This window comes from Triplophysa rosa, linkage group LG6, assembly GCF_024868665.1.
Source record: "Triplophysa rosa linkage group LG6, Trosa_1v2, whole genome shotgun sequence".
Classification (NCBI taxonomy): Eukaryota; Metazoa; Chordata; class Actinopteri; order Cypriniformes; family Nemacheilidae; genus Triplophysa; species Triplophysa rosa.
In genome coordinates, this window is record NC_079895.1 from 24580549 (window position 1) to 24606531 (window position 25983).

Below are 25983 nucleotides of genomic sequence, written 5' to 3' on the forward strand. Positions count from 1 at the left end.
AAATCCACCACTGGATCAATGACATGATATAAAAACCTGAATGATATAAAGAGTCCTGCAGATTTTCTGTAAGCTAGTCTATACAGAAATCCTTCAGCCCCTGCTTTGCTCAGCCATGTGAAAATTTGTCAGATGTGAATTTGTGTGGTGTGTTTGTGTGTCGAGAGCATTACCATTCATGCTTGCAACTTTGTAAAGTTTACGTGAGGAGATAAGGGTTTGATTTGGGGAGATAAGGGTCTCCTCTTTGTCTGGCCTTTAGGATGGAAAAGCGGCTTTTGGGTTTCGGAGGTTGTGTTGCGGGAAAATAACTTCTTAAATCTAAAGCTTCTCCATCATCCCGAGGCTTCTTCAGATCGTCTTGTTTGGGCTGGGGTAAAAGGAGCCACGGAGAGGTGATACACATGAGCTCTCACACTTGAGTCCCAGCACAGCGGAACACTCGTCTAATTCCCCATCCAGTCCCCGGTGAAGGAGCGCGGAGAGTGCAGGGTACTGTGTGTGTGTTAGCTCCAGCACATTAATGCTAATTAAAACCTCTCCAAGCTCATGTTAATGAGTTGGAAGCGGCCCGAGTCTGTGGGTGGGATTGCGTCTTCTCCCAAGAGCCAAAGTGGGAAGGCAAGAGGGGTGAACGCCAGCAGTTTTTTTGTAAAGTTATTGGTGGTTTGTGTTTGGAAACTAAGGAAGATGCAGTTTTCCAGCCGTTACGTTGCACAGGACACTTTCCAAACAACAACCTTTTATTTGGCCCTATTTTAGAGGCTGTTTATATGACGACGTCATTGCACATTGCATTTCTTCAATAATTAAACACTGTGTTGTCAACGTTGACAATATACTAGTCATCCGTTACACATAGCAAAACTCACAGACAAAGATGAAGGTTGACCAATAGTAATTTAGGGCTGTCAAACGATTAATCGTGATTAATCGCATCCAGAATAAAAGTTTGTGTTTACCTAATATATGTTGTGTACTGTGCATATTAATTTTGTATTTATGAACACATACACATAAATGCATATTTTTAAGAAAAATATTAAATATAACAATTAATAAACGTTGATCTAGAATTTCAGTTATTGGTAAATATAAATAAATACATTTACATATTTCCTAAATATATATACAAGTATGTGTGTTTTTGTGTTCATAAATACAAAATTAATATGCACAGTACACAGACATATATTATGTAAACACAAACTTTTATTCTGGATGCGATTAATCGCGATTAATCGTTTGACAGCCCTATAAAATGTACAATATATTCTAGTATTGTGTACTATTCCTCATAACAGGACAATGTTACCAGTTGTCGTCTCTCTCTGCCGGTAGCTCTCTGTATAGGCAAAAGTAAAACCACGTGAGACAGATGTGCTGTTGAAACTGCACACAAGCTGCAGACAGAGATGGACTGTGTGATTTCACAGAATCCAGTTTGAAAATTAGATCATGGCTCTAATAAAGATCCCTGATTCTCTGTGACTCATGGTATCACGAGGACCGAACATCTTTTCACCCAAAGGCCTCGGTAATGAAAGTCTATCTCTCTCATTTATAAAGAGCCAGAGCTTGTGTGCTTCCATCATTTATATCGGGCCAACCAGGTTAGTCAGGGAGATGTTGAGAGGGCTTTCAGAGTTTGTGGGTGTGTGTGTTAGTTTAGTAAACTGTTGAACTGCATGTGTGGAGGTACTCCGCTAACACTATAGAGCTATAGCTCTGTGGCATTTTACAGAAGAGACCGATGTAAAATGGAAGCTGGAAGTAGCCTGTTTAAGATGGAAATTACTGGTTTAAGAGACAAATAGCTGGAAGTAGCTGGTTTTAGCTGAAATATTAGGGTTAGGGATGGAAATAACTGGTTTAAGATGGAGGTAACTGGTTTAAGATGGAAGTAGATGGATTAAGCTGGCATTAGCTGGTTTAAGATGAAAGTAACTGTTTTAAGATGGAAGCAGCTGGCTTAAGCTGGTACATTTACATTTATGCATTTGGCAGACGCTTAAAAGCGACTTACATTGCATTATACTATACATTGTATCTGAGTATGTGCAACCCCCTGGGATCGAACCCATGACCTTGGCGTTGCTAGTTAACTGGTTTAAGATGGAAGTAGCTGGTTTAAGCAGGTAGTAGCTGGTTTAAGGAGAAATATTTGGTTTAAGAGGAAAGTAACTGGTTTAAGATGGAAATAGCTGGTTAAAGTAAGATGTACAGCTGGTTTAAGCTGAAATAACTGGTTAAAGATGGAAATAGCTGCTTGAAGATAGTAGTAACTAGTTTAAGATAAAAAAAAGCTGGTTTAAGAAAGGGATAGCTGTCTTAAGCTGGAAATAGCTGGTTTAGGAAATAAGTCACTGGTCTAAGATGTAAATAGCTGGTTTAAGCTGGTCCTCACAGCTTGATAAAGCTGGTGTTTCGCTGTTTTTTTTCTGGTTAGTCTACTGGTCTTCCAGCGTGAAAAGTTTACCGGTTTACCAACTTGTCCAGCTAAACCCATTTAAAACCAGCTTTGACGATGTAAGACTAATAACAAGTTGATGTTACAGTGGCAACAAGAACAAAAAGAGACTAGAGCTGCAAGCAGCACCACCGGGGCCAAGCCCACACTTTGCCCAGCGTACCCACACTTTACCCAACATACCCCCAGCCCACACTTCCCCCACATGCCCACACACAGCCCCCAGCCCACACTTCTCCCAGTGTACCCACACTTCTCCCAGTATGCCCACACTTCTCCCAGTGTACCCACACTTCTCCCAGTATGCCCACACTTCTCCCAGTGTACCCACAGCATGCCCACACCCAGCCCACACTTCCCCCAGCATGCCCACACTTCCCCCAGCGTACCCACAGCATGCCCACACAGGTCAAGAAGAATAGGTGACAACAAAGTAAAACCGCACAATTTACATAAAAGTATGAAATACAGCCACAGCATGCAAAGACTCCACGCCGGTGATCCCACAACCGGGCTGCTGGGAAAAGCTGATAGAGGTGTAAGTAACGATATGTAACAATAACCAAAGTTTCAGCTATGAGAGCGCACAGTCAAAAGAACAATATGTATGTGAAACACGGATATGTTTAAACAACAGCCGAGAACGTGATCACAATGTACATTTCATATATACAAGCACCAAGCGAGTCACTTGGGATTCGAACCCGCGACCTTGCAGTCCCAAGGCGTGTGTTTTATTTGATGAGCCACTCAGTTGACGTAAAGTACTCTGCCTGCCATCCCTGACGCGGCTGAAATGAGACAATAGAGCAAAAGTAGCAGAAATTCAGTGTACAGGAGGAACAGATGTCAGAAGTGACAATGAAAGAAAGAATGTCATTTTGTATTTACCTTGTTTCTGTTTGTATATATTTACATGTATTATAAACCACTTTAAGTTGCACTACATACATTGCACTTTATTTCATTTTATTTTGTTACTTAAATGACATTACAGTTTGTTTGTTTACATACTTGCACTATTTTTGCACATACTTGCAAATGGAAATGTATAAATGCGCAAGCAAGGTTCGAACCTGCGACCTCTTGTACCACAGGCTAGCAGGTTTAACAAGTGTGCCACTCAGTTGACATGCTTGACCCAGCATCCCAAGGAGAGCTTTCAGAGGTTCAAACATTGGCATGTGCCAATCCCGAAGGGGCTGAATCAAGAGCAAAAGTAGCAGAAATACAGTGCATAGGAGGAACAGATGTTTGACAATGAAAGAATGTCATTTTCTACCTACCTTGTATCGGTTTGAATATATTTACATGCATTTAAGTTGCACTACATACATCGCACTTTATACATACTTGCAAATTGAAATGTATAAATGCACACCACGAGGTTCGAACCAGCGACCTCTTACACCCGAGACTTGCAATTTATTAGGTGTGCCACTCAGCCACAGGTTAAGAATAATAATAATACTGACAAGAACAATAGAGGCCATAGCCCCTTCAGGGCTTGGCCCCTAATGACGAGAAATGAAGCATTGTGAATTGAGTCAACTTGCATAATTGTATATAATTTGTACTAAACGAAGATACTAAACCATTGACTAAACATTTGTAATTTTATATTGTACGGTCATAATTCATGTTATCCAAATTAAAGTCTTTCATAAGTCAAACATTTTTCATGATCCTTTATGGGATGAATTGCGTTTGGCCTCATTAAAGTATGTTAGGTACACAATCCATACTGTAGCCAACCCACAGCTCTTATGTTGGTATTATCAGTTCTTTGTCATGCCATTGCAGTTCAATCCGGTTTACCTGGTAACAAGCACTGTACTTAACACTCCAGTAATGCTGAAGTAACGTTGCATTACAGTTAATTAACTCTCAGCACTTTTTCTTTTATATGTGAGAAGAGTTTTTTGCAAGCTCCTGCATTAACCCTCATGTGAATCTAAGCATCTCTCTCGCCTGGAGACAGAGGAAGCACATCAGAGGCCTCTGCTGTGAAAAACTCTAATTAATATTAATTGTAATGAACTTAAGGGCTTTTTATGTGCCATGTAATATGCATGTCTTATAATGTGCTTATACAGTACCATAGTGACCCAGCTGCTGGATTGTGGGAAATGTACTTCTTGACAGCAGGCCCCTGTAGGCTTAACCGAGCATTATACGGCAGTGGAAAGCAGATAGTTCTCATAGAATGTGAGGAAATGCATGAAGGATGTGAGGAAATGCATGAAATATGTGAAGAAAGTAGGATGTGTTGAAGGTCTTTTGATGGGAACCATCAACTCCATGAGGAAATAAAATGTAAACCACAGAAACCAGATATTCTCTCTACATGGGGATGTGGTGTCTTGAAAATTGCGTAAGTGACCCCTGCGAGAAGCATGAAATCACTATAAGAAAATGAAATATGAATTCTGATTTGTTTTTCTAGGATGGACGTCTGCGTGTTAATGATCAGCTTATTGCCGTCAACGGTGAATCACTCTTGGGGAAGTCTAACCATGAGGCCATGGAGACCCTGCGGAGATCGATGTCTATGGAAGGGAATCTAAGAGGAATGATCCAGCTGGTTGTACTCCGTGCTCTGCTAGCACCAAATCAGGTAATAACTGTCTCCATTAGCTTAGATCCTAACACATTTTTTCCTGACTAAAATATCTAGTCGCTGATTTCATACACTGGACCTTTAAAGGTGTCCTGAACTGGGCTTGTTTATTGTTTTATACTGTTGTATGAGGTCTACTTGTAACGTTCGCGTGGTTTTTACATTTAAAAACATCAAAATCAATAAGTAATAGGCTGAAAAACGATCGGTTTGAATGGGCGTTCCGCCATGAAGACTTGGAAGTAAACGCCCACTGCTATGATTGGATAGCAGTTTGTGTAGTAAACTTAGTTGGAGCCTTCTGTGAATTTGGTTAGAGACGTAACGTTAGGTTACACATTAGCACCATTCGCATGAGATTAGCATTATCTGGGGACCTCATGTGATTTATAAATTACCTCCCCACATCAGTATTTCATGTGACACATTCGCACGGGATGATTTTACTTAAATTTACTGACTTATTTCCCGGATGTGATAGCAAGGCTTTGCGTATAGTTTGCATAGCCTATAGTTGTATGGTGTTTAAAGGAGACATCAGATGAAAACCCCACCTTTTCTGTGTTTAAGTGCTATAATCGGGTCCCCGGTGCATCTAGCAACCCAGAAAACGTGAAAAATAAGAACCCAGTAAGTTTGTTTTGGTGTGCCTTTCCCTGCAAGCATGTGAGAAATCAAGCCGTTCAGATTTCGTTCCGATTGTGACGTACATGTACTGAATTGACGTACATGTACCTTATATAGAGGAGGATAACGTTAGGATATGATAGCAAAAGGAGCTAAGTCAGTCACGGGCTAAATAGAACATTCAAAGCCAGTGTTAAACTTACTGTATATACTGTAAGTGCAGATGGACACTTGGAGTTTAGCTGTATGAATGTTAATACATTATGTGCGTTAATATGTTTAGCTGCGGCAAGCTGTTTGTTTTGCTAATGAACGGGCGAACACTTGGGTTAGTTTCTTTTTAAACGTCTCAAATCATTCGTGCTTAGGCTGAAAAATCTGTCACAGCAAACTAGCTCTCACGTTGTGTGTGTAACGTTGTAACGTTGTAACTTGTCAATGACAAGTGCTAAAATCCATGTAATTCCGCTGAGATCTGCAGTGGATTCCATGGATTTTAGGTAAGCATACACGCACAACGTAAGCGCATTAGCTGTTTGCTGTGACTTATTTTTTTGTCTCCGGACAAATGATTTGAGACGTTTAAGACGAAACTAACCGCAGAGGAATTCAGGAAATATCATTTAGCTAAACCATTGCCACTACACGTGTGTTGTGTTGACACGTTGGACAGAAGGGGGGTGGGGTTCGCTGTAACTCACTATCAGTTAATAGTCAGCTGCAAATATGACTTGACCCCAAAAAAATTCTAACAAAAGGTTTCTCAGTGGTTTACAGTAGTATCAGATGTACTTAAAAACATACTAAAAGTTTACCAAAGTTTGACTCCAAGAAAGGCCCCATTTTCAAAATGGTGGCCGTCAGGTCCTTAAAATTACCATTACTCCTTTGTATTCCTCCTAGACCAGGAATACTGGTGCATGATACATGTTTTGGTCATGTAATATTCTAATTGGCATATTTGCATGATAGATAAGTGATTACAAGTACAACTATATATTAAAGCAATTGGTTACAAGAATATTTATGCGAAAAATAAGTACAATTTCCCTTAAGTAATTGCATATTTCTCCTTTCTCATATCGTTTTGCCTAGTGTTGGTGATTTCTGTGGTTCATAACCATTCTTTTGATTCCAATAAAGAATAAATTCATTAGAACTGTGTGGTACTGTAAAATTTGTCAAAACAGGGATGCCACGTGAAGGCTCAGTTCCGCTAACCCCTTTTATTTTTTCATATATTTTTTATAATGCTTTTTTTGCCTTTTTTTATATATATATATTAATACTATTCTTATTTATACATAACTTTTTCTATTTTCTTCAGTTGTTTCCTCTTATTCTGGTTTATTTTTTATACTTTTTTGAACTGTGACCTTCACTAGATTTACCATTAGTCGTCACACTCTTCCTCCCATAGAGGTTAATTATAGTGATTCTCACAATTCCCAACTTGACATGGTCCACAAGCAGGCATGCATGGTAGAACATATGCCCTGCAACTGCACCGTTGTGTTCGGCAGGCAGTTGTGCATCTGTCCACCAGCAAATGGTGCCTAATGATGCCTTCCATAAGTGTGCCTATTGCACCAAGTAGGTTCATAAAAGTATGAAAACCTCCGAGCATTAAGACTAGGCTTTTAAGGGGACTACTCTGTGGGACTACAATGATTGACCTGTACTCTGGAGACAAAACGTGGATTTTGTCCACCTTGGATTTTGTCCACACCTTTGTTTGTGACCTGGCTATCAAACACAATGCTCCACCCGTTATTACGTTTGATCAGCCACTGTACTGGAAAGCAGCAGAGATGATCATGGATGCACCACAGAGTAGTCCCCTTAAAAGCATAGTCTTAATGCTTGGAGGTTTTCATACTTTTAAGAACCTACTTGGTGCAATAGGCACACTGATGGAAGACACAGGACTCAGGAACATTATGGGAGTTGTCTATGAATCAAATGCCGTCCAGCACATGATGACTGGAAAGTCAGTGCAAAGAGCTTTTCGTGGACATTTACTGGTGGACAGATGTCTCAATCACCTGGTTGTGTACGTCATCGCCTCTTTGTACACTTGCATTGTTTATTCCATCAGCTCCCTTCTGATGAACCTCAACCACATCAGAGCCATCTCTTAAGTTTTTACAGCAAATAGGGCAAGTTTCTTGGTTTACAACAACATGACTCATGGTCAAATTTGCATTTGGAGTGTACTTTTTCCTCAAGCTAATTAAACAGTGTCACACTTACATTGTTGGCCTTTTTCATGTGTTAGAAATCTGGGTGGGGGGTGGGACGTTTAAGTAGTCAAGGATGAATTTTATTGAGTAAAATGGTATACACTGTGCTGCCAACAACATTTCAATGAGGCAAGCAATATCAAATGTCAGTCTTCTCTTCCACCATCTTCTGAATTACTGAAAATTGAGAATTTAGTTTTGTTGGGTTTAGTATAATGCCACCTTTATACTAACAACATCTATAGAGAATGCATTACATATGTATTACCTTATTCAAATTTAAATGAGTGGCCATTTTAGAGGGTTCATACACAGGCCTCTGTTCGGGCTAATTCAGAGTTGTTTATGATCAAAGTTATACAACTCCAATTTAAGTTACTTTTGGGTGCAATAACTTTTACATTGAATGTCAAGTCTGTTAAGCAAAAAATGTGTCCAAAAACACGTACTCAGTAGGAGTTACATGACAGGCTAAATCGTTTACATCTCTGGTTCACCCCAAACAAAGATAAAACCTTACAGTAATCTCACAAAATCATGTATTCCATAAATTTGTAATCATGTCAGTGCAATTTAGACAAGTCCAATGGATTCATAGACCCAGACAACATAGGGTTAGACACCAAGATTACTTGGCTAGGTCAAATAATGAAGGAGTTAAGATATTTTAAGGGCTTCCTGCCCATCTTGGACGCCATCTTGAAAATTATAAATTTCTAGTGGTCAAACTTTGGTAAACTTTTAGTATGTTATTAAGGACACCTAATACTACAAAAAACAGCTGAGAAACCTTTTGTTAGAATTTATGTTAGATGGCACAATATTTAGCTATCTTTAACGGCATGTTTGTTTATTGCTTGCTCGCTCTATCTGGTTCAGTGCCACTTGTGTTACTTCAGAATTGTCATGCATGACAGTAGTAGTCGTTGATATTCTTTCTGTGGAGGCGGTGTTCAATAGGGATGGGCGATATTATATTGTTTGCGATATACCGGTAGAAATTCTCCACACGATAGGAATTAGTCTTCCCGCGATATAAACGATAAATTCTAGTTGATGACGTATTTCTTTGTGAGACAAATTCAAAAAGGGTAAATTATAGCGGAGGGCGGACGTGAAGCTGAGAAAGAGTTTGCACTTTCGTTTTATTTCATTCGTTTGTTAAGTATTTGTTGATAGTCATAATACGTTACACCACAACATTTAGTTTGGCTAAAAATATTTATTTAAACATTCGTTGCGCACGTGCGCAAATTGTTTAATACGATTTCTTGCGCGCACAGCACTGCTGCCTGTTTACATACAGTACAAAATGCGAGTTTGTGTTACGTTATTTTAAATACGTTTATGAGCGTATGAAAGCGTAGATTATTTAATTCGATTTCTTTTATCCTCATTTTTCTGTTCTTTTTCTGTAGCGCGAGTCATAGACAGATTCAGTGCATGTTGCTGTGAGAGAAGAGAATGTTCACACAGTTCAGGAGAGAGTGATTGACAGTGTGATGCGATCGTTTCCACCCATCAATAGGCTATATACAGTACAGTTTAGGTATGACATGATGTGTTTATTGAGTTTTAGTTAATTATATTTTTCTTTACTACAACCTTTTGAAGTCGAATGTCACGATTATATTTTATATTTACAAAAATACTGTAGGTAGGCCTATATTTTAGGAGCCTGTTTGATTTGGGGTAATTTTTACTTTTTGATTAATGTTTGCGTTTTTTCACTTGTAGCAAAAAACAGCGGTGGATGGTGTTATTGTTATATCGTCATTTATATCGATATCGCAATAAATACCAAAAATGATCGTGATAGAGTTTTAGGGCCATATCGTCCATCCCTAGTGTTCAGCCTATCAATGACGTCATAGATATGTGCATTCCAGAACCTGGCGTTCGTTGGGCCTGGTGTCAATAGTTGTAATCTCAGTAACAAGGGCGTTTTCAGTTCTGACACTTACATGATGTTCGCGTGAATACAATTCCCTCTTATATAACAAAAGCTCTGGTTAAATAAGCATTGGTAAGTAAAGCTGGTACAGTATGACCTTGTTTTCCAGCAGGGCTGCCGGCCCCTGTCCTTATCTTTAAAACCGCCATGGTTTAAACCCACAGCTCACTTACAGGTCTAAAGAATGTTCTCAGAAATGTGTCATTGCTTCCCACAGAATGACAGAGATTCTCCTTGAGTGAGGTCAATGAGACATTGCACTGCATGCTGCCTTCTTATGTGCTTTTAAAGCCATGTGCCACATTTATGTCTTAGTGCACGTAGTGAACTACTCCTTTAAAGGCATTGGTAACCTAAAAATGAAAATTTCAAACCTGTGTGACATTCTTTCTTCTGCTGAACACAAAAGAAGACATTTTGAAAAATGTTGGTAACCAAACAACATCGGCCCCCATTGACTTCCATCACAAGGACATAAAACCACAGATACATTTCTCATAATATCTTCCTTTTGTGTTCCACAGAACATAAGGAGTCACACAGATTTGAAATGACAAGAGTCCGTGTAAATAATGACAGAATTTTCATTTCGGTTTTGCGCAACATGATAGAATTATTGTTTTTGGCTAAACTATCCCTTTAATGTTGGATTGAGATTTGAGAAATTCATATTCTGTGTAGTTTCTCTTTGGACCAAAGCTGAGGTCTCAACTCTCTGTCACTTTCTTTTCTCCAACATGTGTATGCCAAATAGCAGCGACCACAGTTTAACACATTCGCACTTTAAAGTTGTCACCATCTCCATGTTTTAAGATGAATAGATGCGGCACATCAGTCAAGAAACTGTTTTTTACGATTTTCACTTGACCAGCATTTGCTGGTTTTAGTCCAGACACAGATGCTTACTATGTCATAAAGGCTGCCCACAAAGCTTAGCAATTACCGTTAGTCCTCCACATCCTTTAACTTTCTCCATCATTTCCCCTGTGCTAGTGGAATTTGCCTCCAGCAGGATGGTTTAGCCTTCAGCACCTCCCCTGCACCTGGGTTTGAGAGCGGCCATATGCTCACCCCAGGATTCCCTTCTGTATCTCTCACACACGTGCTGACACACTTTACCCCGAGGCCTCCAACTGCTCCAAAGTGCTGTGTAATTAGGCTACACAATGGAGCGGCCCCTCTGGCCGCATGGATTGATGGTCATTGTGGGCCCTTTGTGAGGACTGAAGGTCTGGGAGGGGCGGGCACGACTAGGCCGTGGTGTTATTGTTCCAATAAAATAAAGATTCATGTTCATTATGCTTTATGGGCTGTGGACACCCCGTGATGGTGGACGATGGGGCGCAGAATGGAGTCGGGCCTGATGGGATGCATTGACCCTTGTGAGCAAGATGCTGAACAGCGTGAGCAGATAGGGAACAGATTGCGTGAGGGGACTTTGTATTGTCGCTGGGTTCAAAGTAATAGATCATTCAGGCCAGACACAGGGAAAGTTTCTTCCTGAGGTAAAACTGACAATGGACTAATAGTGAAATATCGCTCGGCGTGCGTTTAGAAGCACAAGTAAGAGCTTTATTGGGTAATAAGAGAGAGCTTAGTTTCTACGCCCACAAGGCGTAGAGAATGATAAAGAGAACGTATTGTTGGAGTTTTTATTTCTCGCTTATGTGGTTTATAGGTACTTAATGAATTTTTGTCTACGGTGTTTTAGTTTTCAGATTCTCTGCTCTAATAAATGAAGCCCAGAAATGTGTTCTTCTGGCCCGGAGCAAATCTTTACATATTCTTTTTAATACATTCCTCCGTTCTCCAGAGTGTCACTACGCTTCTGGGAATGTACCATAGTCATGTGTTCCTGCTTAAATCTGCTTTGTGTCCATGTCTCCTGACTTAACTTTACTCATTATGAGTTTTTAGAACACATCAAAGACTTGGCCCACATGCGCTCAATCCTAATCCTGTTTTTGCTAATTCCGCAGAAATCCAGAAAATATTAGGCACGCTGTTCAAGAGGCAAGAGAGACAAGGACAGGATTGCCCAGTTGCTTTTACTTGCTAGAACAATGTGTTATGATAGAATGTCAGAATTAGTTTTAAGTTAGTTTTAAAGGAGTTTTTGTCTGTCTGTGAGTTCATACTCTCAAATATAGACTGTTTCATTGGACACACGCGCCTGGCCCTAAGTTAATTTACGGTTTGTGTTTGTTGAACGGTCTGGCTTGTGGCTAATAATATAACTATTTATAAGGGCTGTCAATAGATGATTATTTTTTAATCGCGATTAATCGCTCCCTTTTCGTGCGGTTAACTGCGATTAATCGCACACGTATAGTGAAATTAAACATACACTATTTATTTTGTTTGACATGTTTATTTTAGTGCTGTCAATCGATTAAAAAATGAACTAACTAATCACACACAGCTTTTATGTTTAAAATATACGTTTACATTCTAATTTCACATTTTATCTCGTTTATTTATAGTTATATAGACGGTTTCAAAGTGACAACATAAACAAATGTTACTGCACATGCGTAAGGTTCACATTCACAAACAATAGAGTGCCTGTAGATTATTTCTGATAACAAGTAAAAGAAACCGAGAAGAACTGTAACTTGGCTAAACTTCTCTCCAATATTTTGAATTTAGACTGCGATACCAAGCTCAACCGCTAGATGTCAATGTACCATACGGTTTGTTTAAATGCGGCCGAACTACAGGACCCATTCAACAAATTGTTTATTTAATAAAATAAACACACAACACAATTCAACAAATCGTTTATTTAATACAATTATTATACAGTAAAATAATAAGTACAAATGAATATTAACATACATTAAATAAAATATGAATAGTTATATTATTAGACACTAGCCAAACACAAACTGGAAGTTAACCGGGGGTGATGATAGATGTCTCTATAGAAACATTACGGTATCATTAAAAAAAAGCACTTTCACAAGTTTTGTGTTGTGCGTAGTTTTCTGATTTTAGTTGAAAACTGTTGCGTAAGCGCTCCTTTGATTACAAACTATAATTTAAAGACTCATTTCCTTCAGAACTCAATAATGTGTCTGACATTTTTTAACAAAACTGTTATTACATTTTTTATTTCATTGCAAATATTTGTAAGTAAATGTAAATTTTCATTCAAAAATGGTGAGGTATTCAATATCATCTACATGAAAAACTCCTCTCCGCAGACGAAACACTATTCTAGCACAGCGTGATCTAATCAGTTCTTCTCAATGTTTCTCTCAGACAGCCCTCTAAATAGTCTTGTCATAATCTCATTACAGCGTGGGCATTAATAATGAAAAGTAGCCCAGGGAAAGCCCACACGATCTGTGCCCGATACTGTTTCCTCCTCCTTGCGTGTCAGACGAGTGTCGGCGAGGTTTGCTCTGGTACGGCAGGGGGTCGCCCGGACCCGCCAGGCCACTTTTGTCTTTAACTGTATGCTTTGTGATGCTGATTAAGACGTGAGTGGAGTCTGAGGAGATTTCGCGGATGGGTCCTCGAGCACAGAGGTGTGTATGATGATAACAGACAGAGAGAACAGTGTCTGCAGATGGAGTCGTGGTGAAGAGAGACTGTGGGAAACAGGAGACATTTCATCCTCTGACCGCTCTGTGCTTGTGTTGTACTCAACCTGTGCTTTGTCTGTCAATGAAATACCCAAAATCCTGTTGACCTCTTGATCTGTTATTCAAATTCCACTCCTGCTTTTCTTACTAACATAAAATGCACTTTTTCCTATATAGCATTTCTTCCCAGCCTCAACATTTCCTGTTGATTTTTATCGATCACCTGCATTTTCTGAATCTCATCATTTCAAAATTGCAAGCTCTGTGTCTTCTTTTTTCTGGTAAATATTATAAAGGAAATGGAAAAATTGGCTTGGGAATCCTCATTGATCCTCTTCTGTAATCTCATTTAGTTCCCTTCTCTGTTTCCTCTCCTGGCAGCCCGTGTCCCCCCCCCCCGTCCCCCCACCCCTGACATCTGCACTTGCTGCTGTTAGCATTAAAGCGGACATGATTTTGTGGCACTTCATTTTTCCCTTAGGTCCACTTGCTAGGTACGGTTTCTTAAAGTTGGGTTGTTAGTAATTGTTTAACATGACCGTTTGCAGATTATTGAATGGGCATTGATGTGATAATGCATTCATACCGTAACATTTCTAGATGGCACATTTTTGCAGATTAGTCACCATAGATGGCCTGGGTGGACTGAGAAAACTTGGTTACGTTTATGTAGTACATCAAGATGTAATTTGACAAAATGTTGAGTATTTTGTTCAGTTCGTTTTTATTTCTGTAGCGCTTTTCACAATTGTGAGCCAGTCTGTAAAATCCAGGCAAAAATCTCAAAATCTGACTGTGCGATAAGTAGGGTTGTCAAACGATTAATCGCATCCAGAATAAAAGTTTGCGTTTACATAATGTGTGTCGGTCATATTCATTTTCTAGTAACTTGCATTTCCTTGGTCATAGTGGTGCGATAATCTTCAAAACATATTTCTTATACACAGTGATTCGCACTCCGAAAGAAGTATTATATTAATTACTTTTATTCCATGATGGGAGGCAAGATAACACAAACGTTTCGGCTAATGCTTTCTTCAGTGTGTTTAGTCATTTAGTTACCACATCTACATTTAAAATGATGTCATAATTATCATCATTGTCCACACCTGTGTATCCCAATTGTTTAACACTTAACAATATAATTCGATAACGACTTAAATTCAGATCTTCGTTAATCACTACATATCACCAACACATAATCAACACCATCTCACATCCAAATTCAAACCAAAAGAAAAAAAACCCAAAACTGTATCTCAAAAAATAACAATAATGACAAAGAGGAAGAAAAAGGTTATTAGAAAAAATAAATAAATAAACTCTGCCACAACATAAGTATAAAGCAGTAAGGAAAAACAAACAATAATTCCCAATTATGTGTTAGAGAAAATTTGCAATTAAATATATGTTATAGGTCATATTAATTTTGTATTTATAAACACAAACAAATACATGTATACACATTTAGGAAATATTTATGTACTTATGTACTTATTTAAATTATATATAAATGTTTGTTAATTTTTACATTTTATATTTTCGTTAGATATATGCATGTATGTGTGTTTTATAAATACAAAATGAATATGCACAGTTCACAGACATATATTTTGTAATCCCAAACGTTTATTCTGGTTGCGATTAATCGCGATTAATCGTTTGACAGCACTAGAGATAAGCATCAAAGTTTGATTTCAATCATGCATTTCACTATAATTTCAGTCTTTCATATGGCATTACTCAGTCAATACTAAAGAAATGAATATATTCACAGAATGTTCTTTACATACAGTAATGTAGGTTGAATATTGTCATGAAACGGGGGTTAGGTGAGACACAGGGATACAGAGGACCCAGGCGCAGACAGCGGGTAAGGGGTTAACAAGACATTTTAATAAAGGACAAAACAAAAACCCAAGAGGGGGTAACACAATAAAACAAGGGAATATCACAACAAGACAAGACAGGACTAAGACTAACTACACTGAAACCAGACTGAAGATAACATTAACAATGACTACAATTAACTAAACTAGACTTGACACGGAACAGGAACTCACCATACAGATAACAATGAACCAGCACAGGACAGAAAACACAAGGGCATTATAAAGGGGATAAATCAAGAGGGGAACAGGTGAAGGGCATGAAACAAGAAAGAGAGACGAGAGGGCGGGAACAGAGACGAGACCGGAGAGAGTATGGCAAGCCAAAAGGGCAAAAATTACCTCCCTCCACATGAAACATGGGGTTCCGTCATGGTTCTGCCTCTCTTATCATGTCTTTCTTGGTCTCGCGGCAGAACCATGACAGAATATAATATACGTAGAAAGCATTAAATCACAACACCTGGAGCGGGGGGGCGACTGGGTTTTCACAGACTGGGTCACAATTTGCATTGTTGCAATGTTACATCCACATGCTAGGATGAAGTTATATAAAAATATAGGAAAAATATAGAATACATGATATCATAATGTATGGTATTGCAATTCTTTCAATACAATGTACTTTGGCGAAACTGATGTTGTCTAAAGTTTGTCATCAATATTCTATTTGTAGTGCTAATAAGCGCTGGATATATCAAACATTTCATGCTATGTACATTAGGAAACCTTACAGTTAACGAATTGTCTATGAAACGATAATCAGTTTCTGTGTAGAAAAATGAGTGAGTGAATGACAAACACACATTTTAACCAGATCACATTTAAACCTGAAATAAGATGAACAGGTTTGACAAATGCCTTTCATTCAAGAAAATGTAGCAAAAATGGTATATAATTATGATGAGATCGTTGGACAGTTATTATTACACTAGTTATTACATTTTTGGACAGTCTTTTTTTGTAAAAAAATAAAGTATGGATGTAGGAAAGCATAGCTTGGTGTAAGCTTGGTGGCTCTTATATCAAAATGTTAAACGGGTATATTACCCCTACTTACCATGTTGTTCAGATGCTGTTGCTGGTTTATTTACGAGATTATCATATTCGTAGTATTAACACAATATCGCTCATCACATTCTTTAATTTGATGGTGATTGTTGCATGCTTATTTACAATATTATACTATATATAAGTGGCATTATCGCACGTTATCCTAAGCAAACCAACCACCTGATGGATTTTAGTTTTACCCTGATGAGTGATGAGTGAACCGGCCCAGGCATCGATGACCCGGATAAATGCTTCAAGTAGCATAGTTTGTCATTTTCAGACGCCACATCTGTAAACGTGTACATTTTCTGACAAGCTTCACCTCATATTAAAACGTGAATGTTTTAACATAAAAATGCTAAACGGGCTCCCCTCCTCACACTCAACCGTGACACTTTGGCCTCCTCTATGATTGCTGTTTTGAGACCTTCCGGAAAAAAAATCGCGCGCACGCTCGCACCTTGATTTACAATATATATGCGAGCAGTTTGCTTTCCTAATGATCCCCAGTTAACCAAATGCCGGCAGCCTGTGCGCTATCCGAACAGGCCATTAGAAGAGCCATCTGATGCGCTGCACCCTGCCTCTCTCCAGCATTTGAAATCGGCCAATGGTATTAACATATTTCATAGTGGCGCTTCAGGCCTGGGGGCAAGATAATGAAATGAATTACCATTCTGTCTTTCTCTCCGGGGAAAGAGACAGAAAATCTGTAACATCTGTGCAAGTGGCTTAAATCCTTCATGTCATTGACAGCAAGTCTAATCAGATGAATTAAGAGCCCTTCCAGAAGCAGATAGTAGACGTTCCCGTGCTCTTTTAATCCCGTTTCCGTCCCGAGTCTCAGTGTGATGTTTGTTTTGTGATGAATGCCAAAACGGCATAACGATCTCTCTGCTATTTTAAAGTCTTTACCTATCCCAGTGCCTCTTCTGTTTCCATAATTCACGAACAGGATCGATGCAGTGACACTGGTTCTCTCATTCTCTCTCGCAGGAGTTCCAGGAAACGCGGCGAATTCTCAATCGATCCTTCGATAGCTGCGTGGGACAGGCGGGGCACCTCGGCCAATCGGACGGCGGCGTTCAGTCCCCCATGATGATGAACAGCATCTACGAGAGATGTGCGGGTGAGTGATGGGCTCGCCTTGTCTTTATCTCACAGTCGTGCCGAGCAGCATTGAGACGTTCAAGGAGAAGGCCACCCAAACATGTAGGGCGAATATATTTCTCTGTCGTCCACATCGTATTTGCTTTCTAATCTCTCAGACGGCCTCTTCATCGGCTAGACACTGAAAGTATGACTCTTCATTTTGTCTCGAAGGCGTGAAGTCGGAGAGAAAATAAATAGTACTTTTGGAGACAAAGTGATACGCTCCGAATGAAAGGCAAGATATGATCACGCTAATGTGCTTCTAGGCAACGGCTCTATTCTGAAATTTACTGAGCTCCCTGTTGTTGTCTGATGCCTTCTGAGGGAGCGTCCTATCCAGGATAAAGCTTTATAAGTGAAACACTACGCCTACGCATAACGCATGTCTTTCACGTGGCAGAATTAACACATTAGACAGGGTTGATATCATTTTATTTTTTTATATACTTAAAGACCCCCTGTGGTGTATATCAAGTTTTTAATGTTGTTTATGTGGTGTTTTCAATGTGCTTTTAAGACAAACCATGTGCCAAAATGATCATTTTAAACCATTTCTGAGTATTTTCTCCATAAAGCAGTTTACCAAAGACAGTTTAAAATGATGTCATAAGCCTGTAACCAATCACATCAACTCATGAGGCGTGTAGATTCGATCGTTGCACTGCTGTGTCAGCTCTCAGTTTCACTTTCAGTTTTAGCAGTGTCTTCTGAGTGAGACTGAGTGGAGGCGGGGCTAATTTGCATATTCATGTATCTGGTTATACTTAAGCTGAGGTGTAGTTACATTCAAGCTATTTTAAGGCAGGAACAATATATTCACCGATTTTTTTTTTTAAATATGTCATTTTGACGGTGAAAGATTAGTTTTAATGGATACAATTATCGACCACAGTTGGACTTTAAAACGAGGTTGTAAGAATTAGAAGGTATCTTAAAAATATAGGTCACCGAAAAATGAAAATTCTCTCATTATTTGTTTAGAAAATAGTTATTTTGAAGAATGTTGGTAACTTAACAATATGGACTACGTTTGCATGCACCCTCATAATAGCATTTTGGCAATATTGCGTTGAAATTTTACCTCATGTAAACGCAATAATTTGATCTAAATGATGCTATTAAGCTCATAATCGCAGTAAGCATAATCGATATGTGGTGTACTCTGGTTTAAATCTCACTATGAAGGCATGTAAACACCTTTAGCGCATTTATACATATATATTTATACATATATAGTGCATGGTAAACATGACGGTCTGAAGTTTAAACTTCAACACAACTCGCTGTCAGTAGTCTCTGCTCCTTACCGTCACACAGAAACAACGCAAGGGCGATGACGCCATACACCACCATTTCAGAGGTATTTCTATCACATTTCTATATCACGCCAGCCAATAACCATAACATACGTCCACATAACGACATTTGCATTTGATGCAAATATACTAAAACGATAGCCAGTAACACACAGCTACTGTATCTGAGATCACCTTTTGTGTTTTGTATTATAGCAAATTATCAGACTAATAAAAAATTCATGTAAACGGGAGCAAAGACGTGTTCTCATGTCATGTAAACATGTTACTGCGATTAAGTCCTTACTGTGATTATTGGAAATAATCACATTATTTGTGCACACGTAAACGTAGTCATTGGCTCCCTTTAACTTGCGTTGTATGGACACAAAACCGCTGAGAAATCAACAGAGGTGGACGAAGTACACAACTTCCTTACTTGAGTGAAAGTACAGATACTACTGGTCAAATATTACTCCACTACAAGTAAAAGTTGTAAAGACAGATTCTTACTTGAGTAAAAGTACAGAAGTACGTGCTTTTAAAAGTACTCAAGTATTAAAAGTAAATTTCCTTCATGTCAGTTGTGCATTGTTTTATTGTCGTATACCTTGTGCCTCTGAAGCACCCTACTGAATACACCGAGTAACTCACAGTATCAGTTGTATAAAGGAGTAGTTCACTTCAACATTGGCCCCCATTGACTTTCCATAGTAGTTTTTATTCCTACTATGGAAAGTCAATGGGGGCAAATTTTGCAGTGAGCAACTCCTTTAAGAGCTTTATATGTTTAGCACACATATGTTTAGTTTAGATATAATCCTGTATGATCATTTAGCCTAATTATCCTCATTAGCCCCCTAGGCCTATATGTATTTATGAGCAGTGTTCTTTTATTTTGTATATTCCTTTTACCAGTTTTAGCAGCAATTTACCAGTAAGTAGTAAGGTTCTTGTAAATAGTAAAGTGTAGAAGCCATGTGTTTGTTGGACTTATTACCATAATTTAACTACAAACATAAACTATAGCTAGTATAATGAAACTATGGTATGTTTAGTTGCTGTGGTTTTACTAAAGATTATTAATTGGAGTATGGTTCCTATATTTAGAAAATGGTAAATTTGTGGATACTGTGGTTTTAATGCAAATACCATCCCTGCTGAAAAAAAACAATGAATTTTTTAATTAGAATGAGATTTTTAAATTAAATTCCTCTTTGTAGTGTGTTTTGGGTTTTATCCCAATAGGATTTACCATCCCAGCAATAGAATCCATCACATACAAGTAGACAACATAGTATCCATAGTACAATTCCCATTTATAACCATTAAATCCATTACATTTTATGTTGTATTTTGGGCAGGGTTCTATTGTTTTTATTTCAACAGGAATACTTCAACTATAGTTACTTCAGTAAAAACATCATTCATTCTCCAAATCGCTTTAAATGATATAACAGCAGATCAGAAGTTAACACGCACGTGTAGCTCAAGGTGTATGTGATGCTTATTTACCGTTTAGCCGTTATGCCGATCATTTTCATGACAATGTTTCTACGCTCTTTGACTGATGGTAACCCACAGATGATTACACCACACTTTAACATGTGCCTTTTTCCTCTTTTAATGTTCTATTTGCCTTTTCAGAGCGCTATCAATGGTGTAGCAGCGCCTACGTTTACATTAGTTTAGCGGGGAAGATCCCACAGTTGCCAGATTTGCGTTAAAAAAATCTGCCAAATGGTCATTCAAAGCTTGCCGGAAAAACGCGAGCTTAGAAAAACTGAAATACTTGGCAACAGTAAAAGGTCCTGGCAGATCGCAAGCCAGATAAATTGTGCACACAGGAAAACCCGCTGCATAGAAACCATTTTCTACTTTTGGACCTTTTTATAAATGTAGTGGAGTAAAAAGTATGATATTTGTCTTTCAAATGTAGTGAAGTTAAAGTACAAGTACTCAGAAAAAATAATACTCAAGTAAAGTACAGATACTCAAAAAGTGTACTTAAGTACAGTACTCAGGCAAATTTACTTCGTTACTGTCCACCTCTGGAAATCAAAATATCTTCTTTTGTGTCATAAACAGATTTTTACCAACATACTAGTACTGGTAATGGTTAGTAGCCGAGGGTCAGGGGTTCGATTCCCAGGGGACAAACATAGCGATGCGATAAAAAGTGACACTTTGGATAAAAGCATCTGCCAAATTGATGCAGTAATACAATGTAAATTTAAACATACGGCACACACAAACACATTTCTGTCTCTTTTTATTTTTTAAAAGATATTTTATGGCTTACATTCTCGTATTGCCTTGAACAGCAGACGATCCCTGTGATTCTGTCTTAGAATTCAGGCAAAATGATCAATCGTAGAAATTTTGTTCAGGCTGCTTCTTGAAACAGGCTTGCCTGTGGCGCCTTAAAATGCTGCGTACGCGTTCAGCTCACTAGGTTTTAAACAGAGCCATTGTCTAGGTTTGTCTGTCCGCGTGTGGCACTGCAAGTATGTTTGTACATGAACGCCTGTCACTATCAATACAACGCGCTTGTCGTACTCGCGTTCCCTCTCGTGCCTGGAAAGACTCCTGTGTCGCGCCAGTTTTAGGAGCTGGAAGTTTACCTCGTCTGAGAATTGGGGCACATTTGCAATTCTTTTCATGTGAAACGCCTGTGTGCACAGCCTGTCGTGCCGACCATCCCTTTAACCGAACATGAAAGAGTAAAACTTCTCCTCTAGGATTTCTACACAAGTAGAGACAGACAGATCGAGAGGCTTAAGACAGGCCTGTCTGCTTTACGCATCCTCAGCTTCTCATCGGCATTCCCAGAGTGCACCGTGCTAAGAAATAATACAAATAGTCCAGTATCGCCCGCATCTCTCCTTCCTGACACCTCACGTTGTTTACTTCCTTGTTATACCGACGGTCTCATGTTCATAAATAGATGCGGTTCAAAAGTAATCTTTCTTTTCTGGCTGGAAGTGGTTGCAGGGTACGGGTGTCTCATAAGCAGAGAAAAGCGAGAGGAAAATAAGAAGCCCCGTCCTCCGCTTGAGTTGTGATTGTGTGTTTGTTTTTCTGGCCCTGACCTTGAGATCATTAAGTTGATATGCGTTTTATCTAGGCCATGTTTTCAACAGTAATGCGGTCCTCTCGACGTAACAAACAAGTTAAAATGCATAATGCCCTCATCAAGAGAGTGCTGAATTTTTTAGCGTGCCACAGCTATTCGGGCCGAGGGAAGTAATTTACTGGTAGTTGTTTGAGCTGTAAATGAAAGCTAATGATATCGTACATATGTATGTGCATTGTGTTTGCGTTTGAAGTGTTTCTCCTCGGGAGAATTAGCTCTAATTATAACCCTGGATAACAGTGGGCCGGGAGCTGTGGAGAGGGCAGAAGTGTGGGTTGGTGTAAATAGTACTGTTTCTGAACTCTGGCCATGCATGGTGAGGAAAGAGGTTTTTAATGCCTTCTGACGCCTTCATGCGAAGATGAACTTGGAGTTCGTGAAGTTTAATTTAAGAGTGTTTCTCTTGCCATTCCTTATGAAGACATTTTGTGGCGCTACCATGCTACTTTGATAATATACACTTTTGAATGATTACCATAGTCATGCTCTATGGTACTAGTAAGAATCATGATTAGTACAATTTTGAGAATTCTGTTGAGCGAACTAGCATTATGTTAGCATAGAGTGCTACGCACGCTGAGTCATAATTATTACAAAAGTTATTTTGCTGGACCACTTCCCTTAGGAAAATGAGTCTTGTTTTTTTATATAAAAAACAACACGTTTTTATTATTTCCAATTGTACTATAGTGAAAGTGAAAACCTTTTGGGTGTATTGGTTACTGTTTGTATTATCACAGTTTAAAGTCACCATGAAATCAAAGAGGAAAATTCTAAGTGTTTACACAGTGTTGCCGTGATTATTATGAATGATTTATCCGTGCACACCATTATTATTTTTTTATTCATTTGCACTTGTAATCTTTAATCCGAAACATGAAGCTCCTCCCCCCTCTAAACAACAACTCTTCACCACATGTCGTCAGCAACAAAAAAGGGGTAAGACTATTACCGACTGTCCAATGGCCAGGCATTTTTAGCCCTCCCGTCCAGGCCCAGTGTCAGTCACTGAACAAACCAATCAACAAAGGGAAGGGCAAAATAAAGCCCCGCCCTACATTTTTTTTTCTAATTTCAGAAGCCGTTTCACTCGGATATATACGTCATGATATGGAAAAGAAGTCAATCGCAACTTCCATTTCATGGTGACTTTACAGGGGTCATATGACAGGGCTAAAACGAATATTATCGTTTGTTTTAGATGTAATGTGTATATACCATTTAAGGTTCAAAAACACCATATTTTCCACACACCGTGCATGTTTGTGTCTCCTCTTTGCTCCGCCTCTCTGAAACGTGCAGATTTGAAGCTCATCGCTCTGAAAAGCGAGGTGTGCTATGATTGGCCAGTTAACCAGTGCGTAGTGATTGGTTAAATACTGCAAGCGTGTGACAGAAATGTAACGCCTCTTACCATATTTGGAACATCAGGTTCCTCTTCAATTGTACTGACAGGTCGCCCACCTTGCGTATACATTCGGGCGGTCTTAGTCAAATCATACCACGATCTGACGTGTATTCGTGGGGGTGTGGTTACACGAGGCGTTTCAGGCAGGTCTGGGTGAGCATTCGCTTTTAGATAGAATGCATCTTTTGTTCCGACACTTTCATTTTGCAATTTTACGCGTCTAATGGGCAACTTATAACACACGAAAGACACATAAAAACACGTATTCGCCCCATATGACCCCTTTAAAGAAATAGTTCACTCCAAGATTATATTTAGAAGAATGTGGGAGATCGAACAGTTTGGGGCACCATTGCCTACCATAATAGATTGTATTCCTAATAAAATTCTCAACGGTGTCCCAGAACTGTTTGGTTACAATCTTCTAAATATCTTTCTTTGTGTCAAGCAGAACAAAAATGAGTACAGGTTTAGGACAACATGACAGAATTTTATTTTTTGGTGAACTATCCCTTTAACTACAAATATTCCGTTTAAACTATGTTTACTATAGTAAGTTATATATGATCCTGTAAATGGTAATAGGACCATATACATGTGTAATCTTTAAGTGTTTGCAAAGCTGATGTTTTGCGGCTGTGTGTTTTCATCTAATGCATATGCACTTGCACACAATAAATCGGACAGACAGTGGTTTTGAAAAAAAAACAAACATCGAAAGGGTGGGACTTCCTTTCCAGCAGCCACCATATCGATGTGAAGTTTCTGCAGCTGATTGTAGGAGTGACTTTATTTGCAATACACAACAGCATTGAAGTGCCTTAGTTAAAATATTGAAATACCAAAAATAACAAGGAACGGAATGAAAACGATGTTGCTATGCAACCAACATAATGTTCCAATAAGGTGTTATTAATAGAAGTAGCACAATAAGTAATGCAAATAACAGTTAGATGAAGAGGTCACTCTGTGCTTTATTATGAATAAACCATTAGCATCTAGAAACCGAATCTACGCATTTTATAAATAGCAAACACCAACTCTTCTGCACATTGTTGTGCACCGATGAGAAAAACGGTATGTGTTAAGTGTTTGTGTCAATAGACTCATATCCAGCCCTCTTTGAGAGAAACAGCTTTTATTGAACCTAATGCTTTACATGAGGAGGAGTGGTGCTGTTGTTGGTGAGAGGTTGGGTGGCTCACTGTTTAGGATTAATAACCCTGTTTTAGCCGGAAGAGCCATTGATCCATCATCTTCAGCAGGAAAAACTTATTTCATTTCAATTGCGCCACCCTTTAGCAGATAAAGAATCGTGAGTGCGTGTGGCTACGAATGTGTGTACCTGCGATACAGATTTTTTTCATTCACCCCGTCATCAGTTCATCTTCAGAATGTGTGCATGTGCGCGTACGAGCGGTCACACTGCGTGTCTGTGGTCTTGATGTATTACGGCAGTTGCGCAGCACACAAACAGATGAGATATATAATACTAATAAGCAGTCATTCAAGTGAAGTCTGATGAGTAATGATGAGAAGTAGTGCTGGGTGGGGCGCACTGATCTATGTGATTGTCAAGTCTGATTTCCAGCTCCACTCCGCCAAAACACAGACACTCCATCAAGAAGACAGAGAAGATCACGGCCTCCGTATTCCTGCACCCCACCGCAAGGAGTTACAAATCTTCTGATTTTGTCTTTTCTTTCACATTTTTCTTGTTTTAATCTAACTTGAGGAAGTGCTTGAGGAAATGATTCTGAGTGTTTGGCCCATCTATGGAATGGCTGATGAGCGACTGTTCATACTGGAAATTCTTCGCTAAGTGTCTGGGAATCTAAGACATTTGTTTTCAATTTTACGTCGTCGGATATCAGACAAAGACCTCCGGCCTTGGTTTTGGGTTCAGCGCAGGTTGAACTAACAGACGCTAATCAGGTCTTTGTCATCAACAAAAGAATGAAGGGAATTCTGGGTAAATACTCATAGACACTTCCCTTTGTGCCAATTAGACACGCATTCAAAAAAAATCATTGTTATGTTTTCCTTTGAAGCAGGTGGTTAAGGCTTTCTTGTTGCCTAGAACCTGCGGTTTTTTGTTTTATGCCAATGAGTCGTGAGACAAGCATACAATCACTGCATCATCGTGTAATGATTACATCACTTCCTTTTTCTATCTGCTCACGCACTGAACATATCAAACACGCTCACCTCATTTACACTCAAAATCACATCTAAGGAAAATTAACTATGTTGTTATTATTGTTATAAAAAAATGCAGTAACCATATTTTATTGTTTTATTTTAAAATGAGAAAAAAACAAGTCTCTGAAGTCAAATAACAATGCACACTGTAACGTTTTTAAATTCGTATGTTGTATTAAAAAAATTATAATATTAAAAATAATAGTTATTCTATTGTCGCTGTCCTTCTGAAACTTTGTATCTTCATATTTAAGTACTAGTAATAGACACACAGAATCACTCTCTCTCTCACTCTCACTCACACTCTCTCACACACACACACACGCACGCACGCACGCACGCAC

General features: G+C 38.9%; 1 protein-coding gene across 1 annotated transcript in view; it reads left to right on the plus strand.

Annotated features, from left to right (window-relative positions):
• LOC130555540 (partitioning defective 3 homolog B-like) overlaps positions 1 to 25983 on the plus strand; it is a gene marked incomplete at its 5' end in the record, with an annotated part of 193496 nt that overhangs the window by 24135 nt on the left and 143378 nt on the right. Inside the window, 2 exon segments of the mRNA XM_057335833.1 lie at positions 4917 to 5087; positions 17443 to 17575. Of these exon segments, the coding sequence (XP_057191816.1) occupies positions 4917 to 5087; positions 17443 to 17575 (304 nt within the window).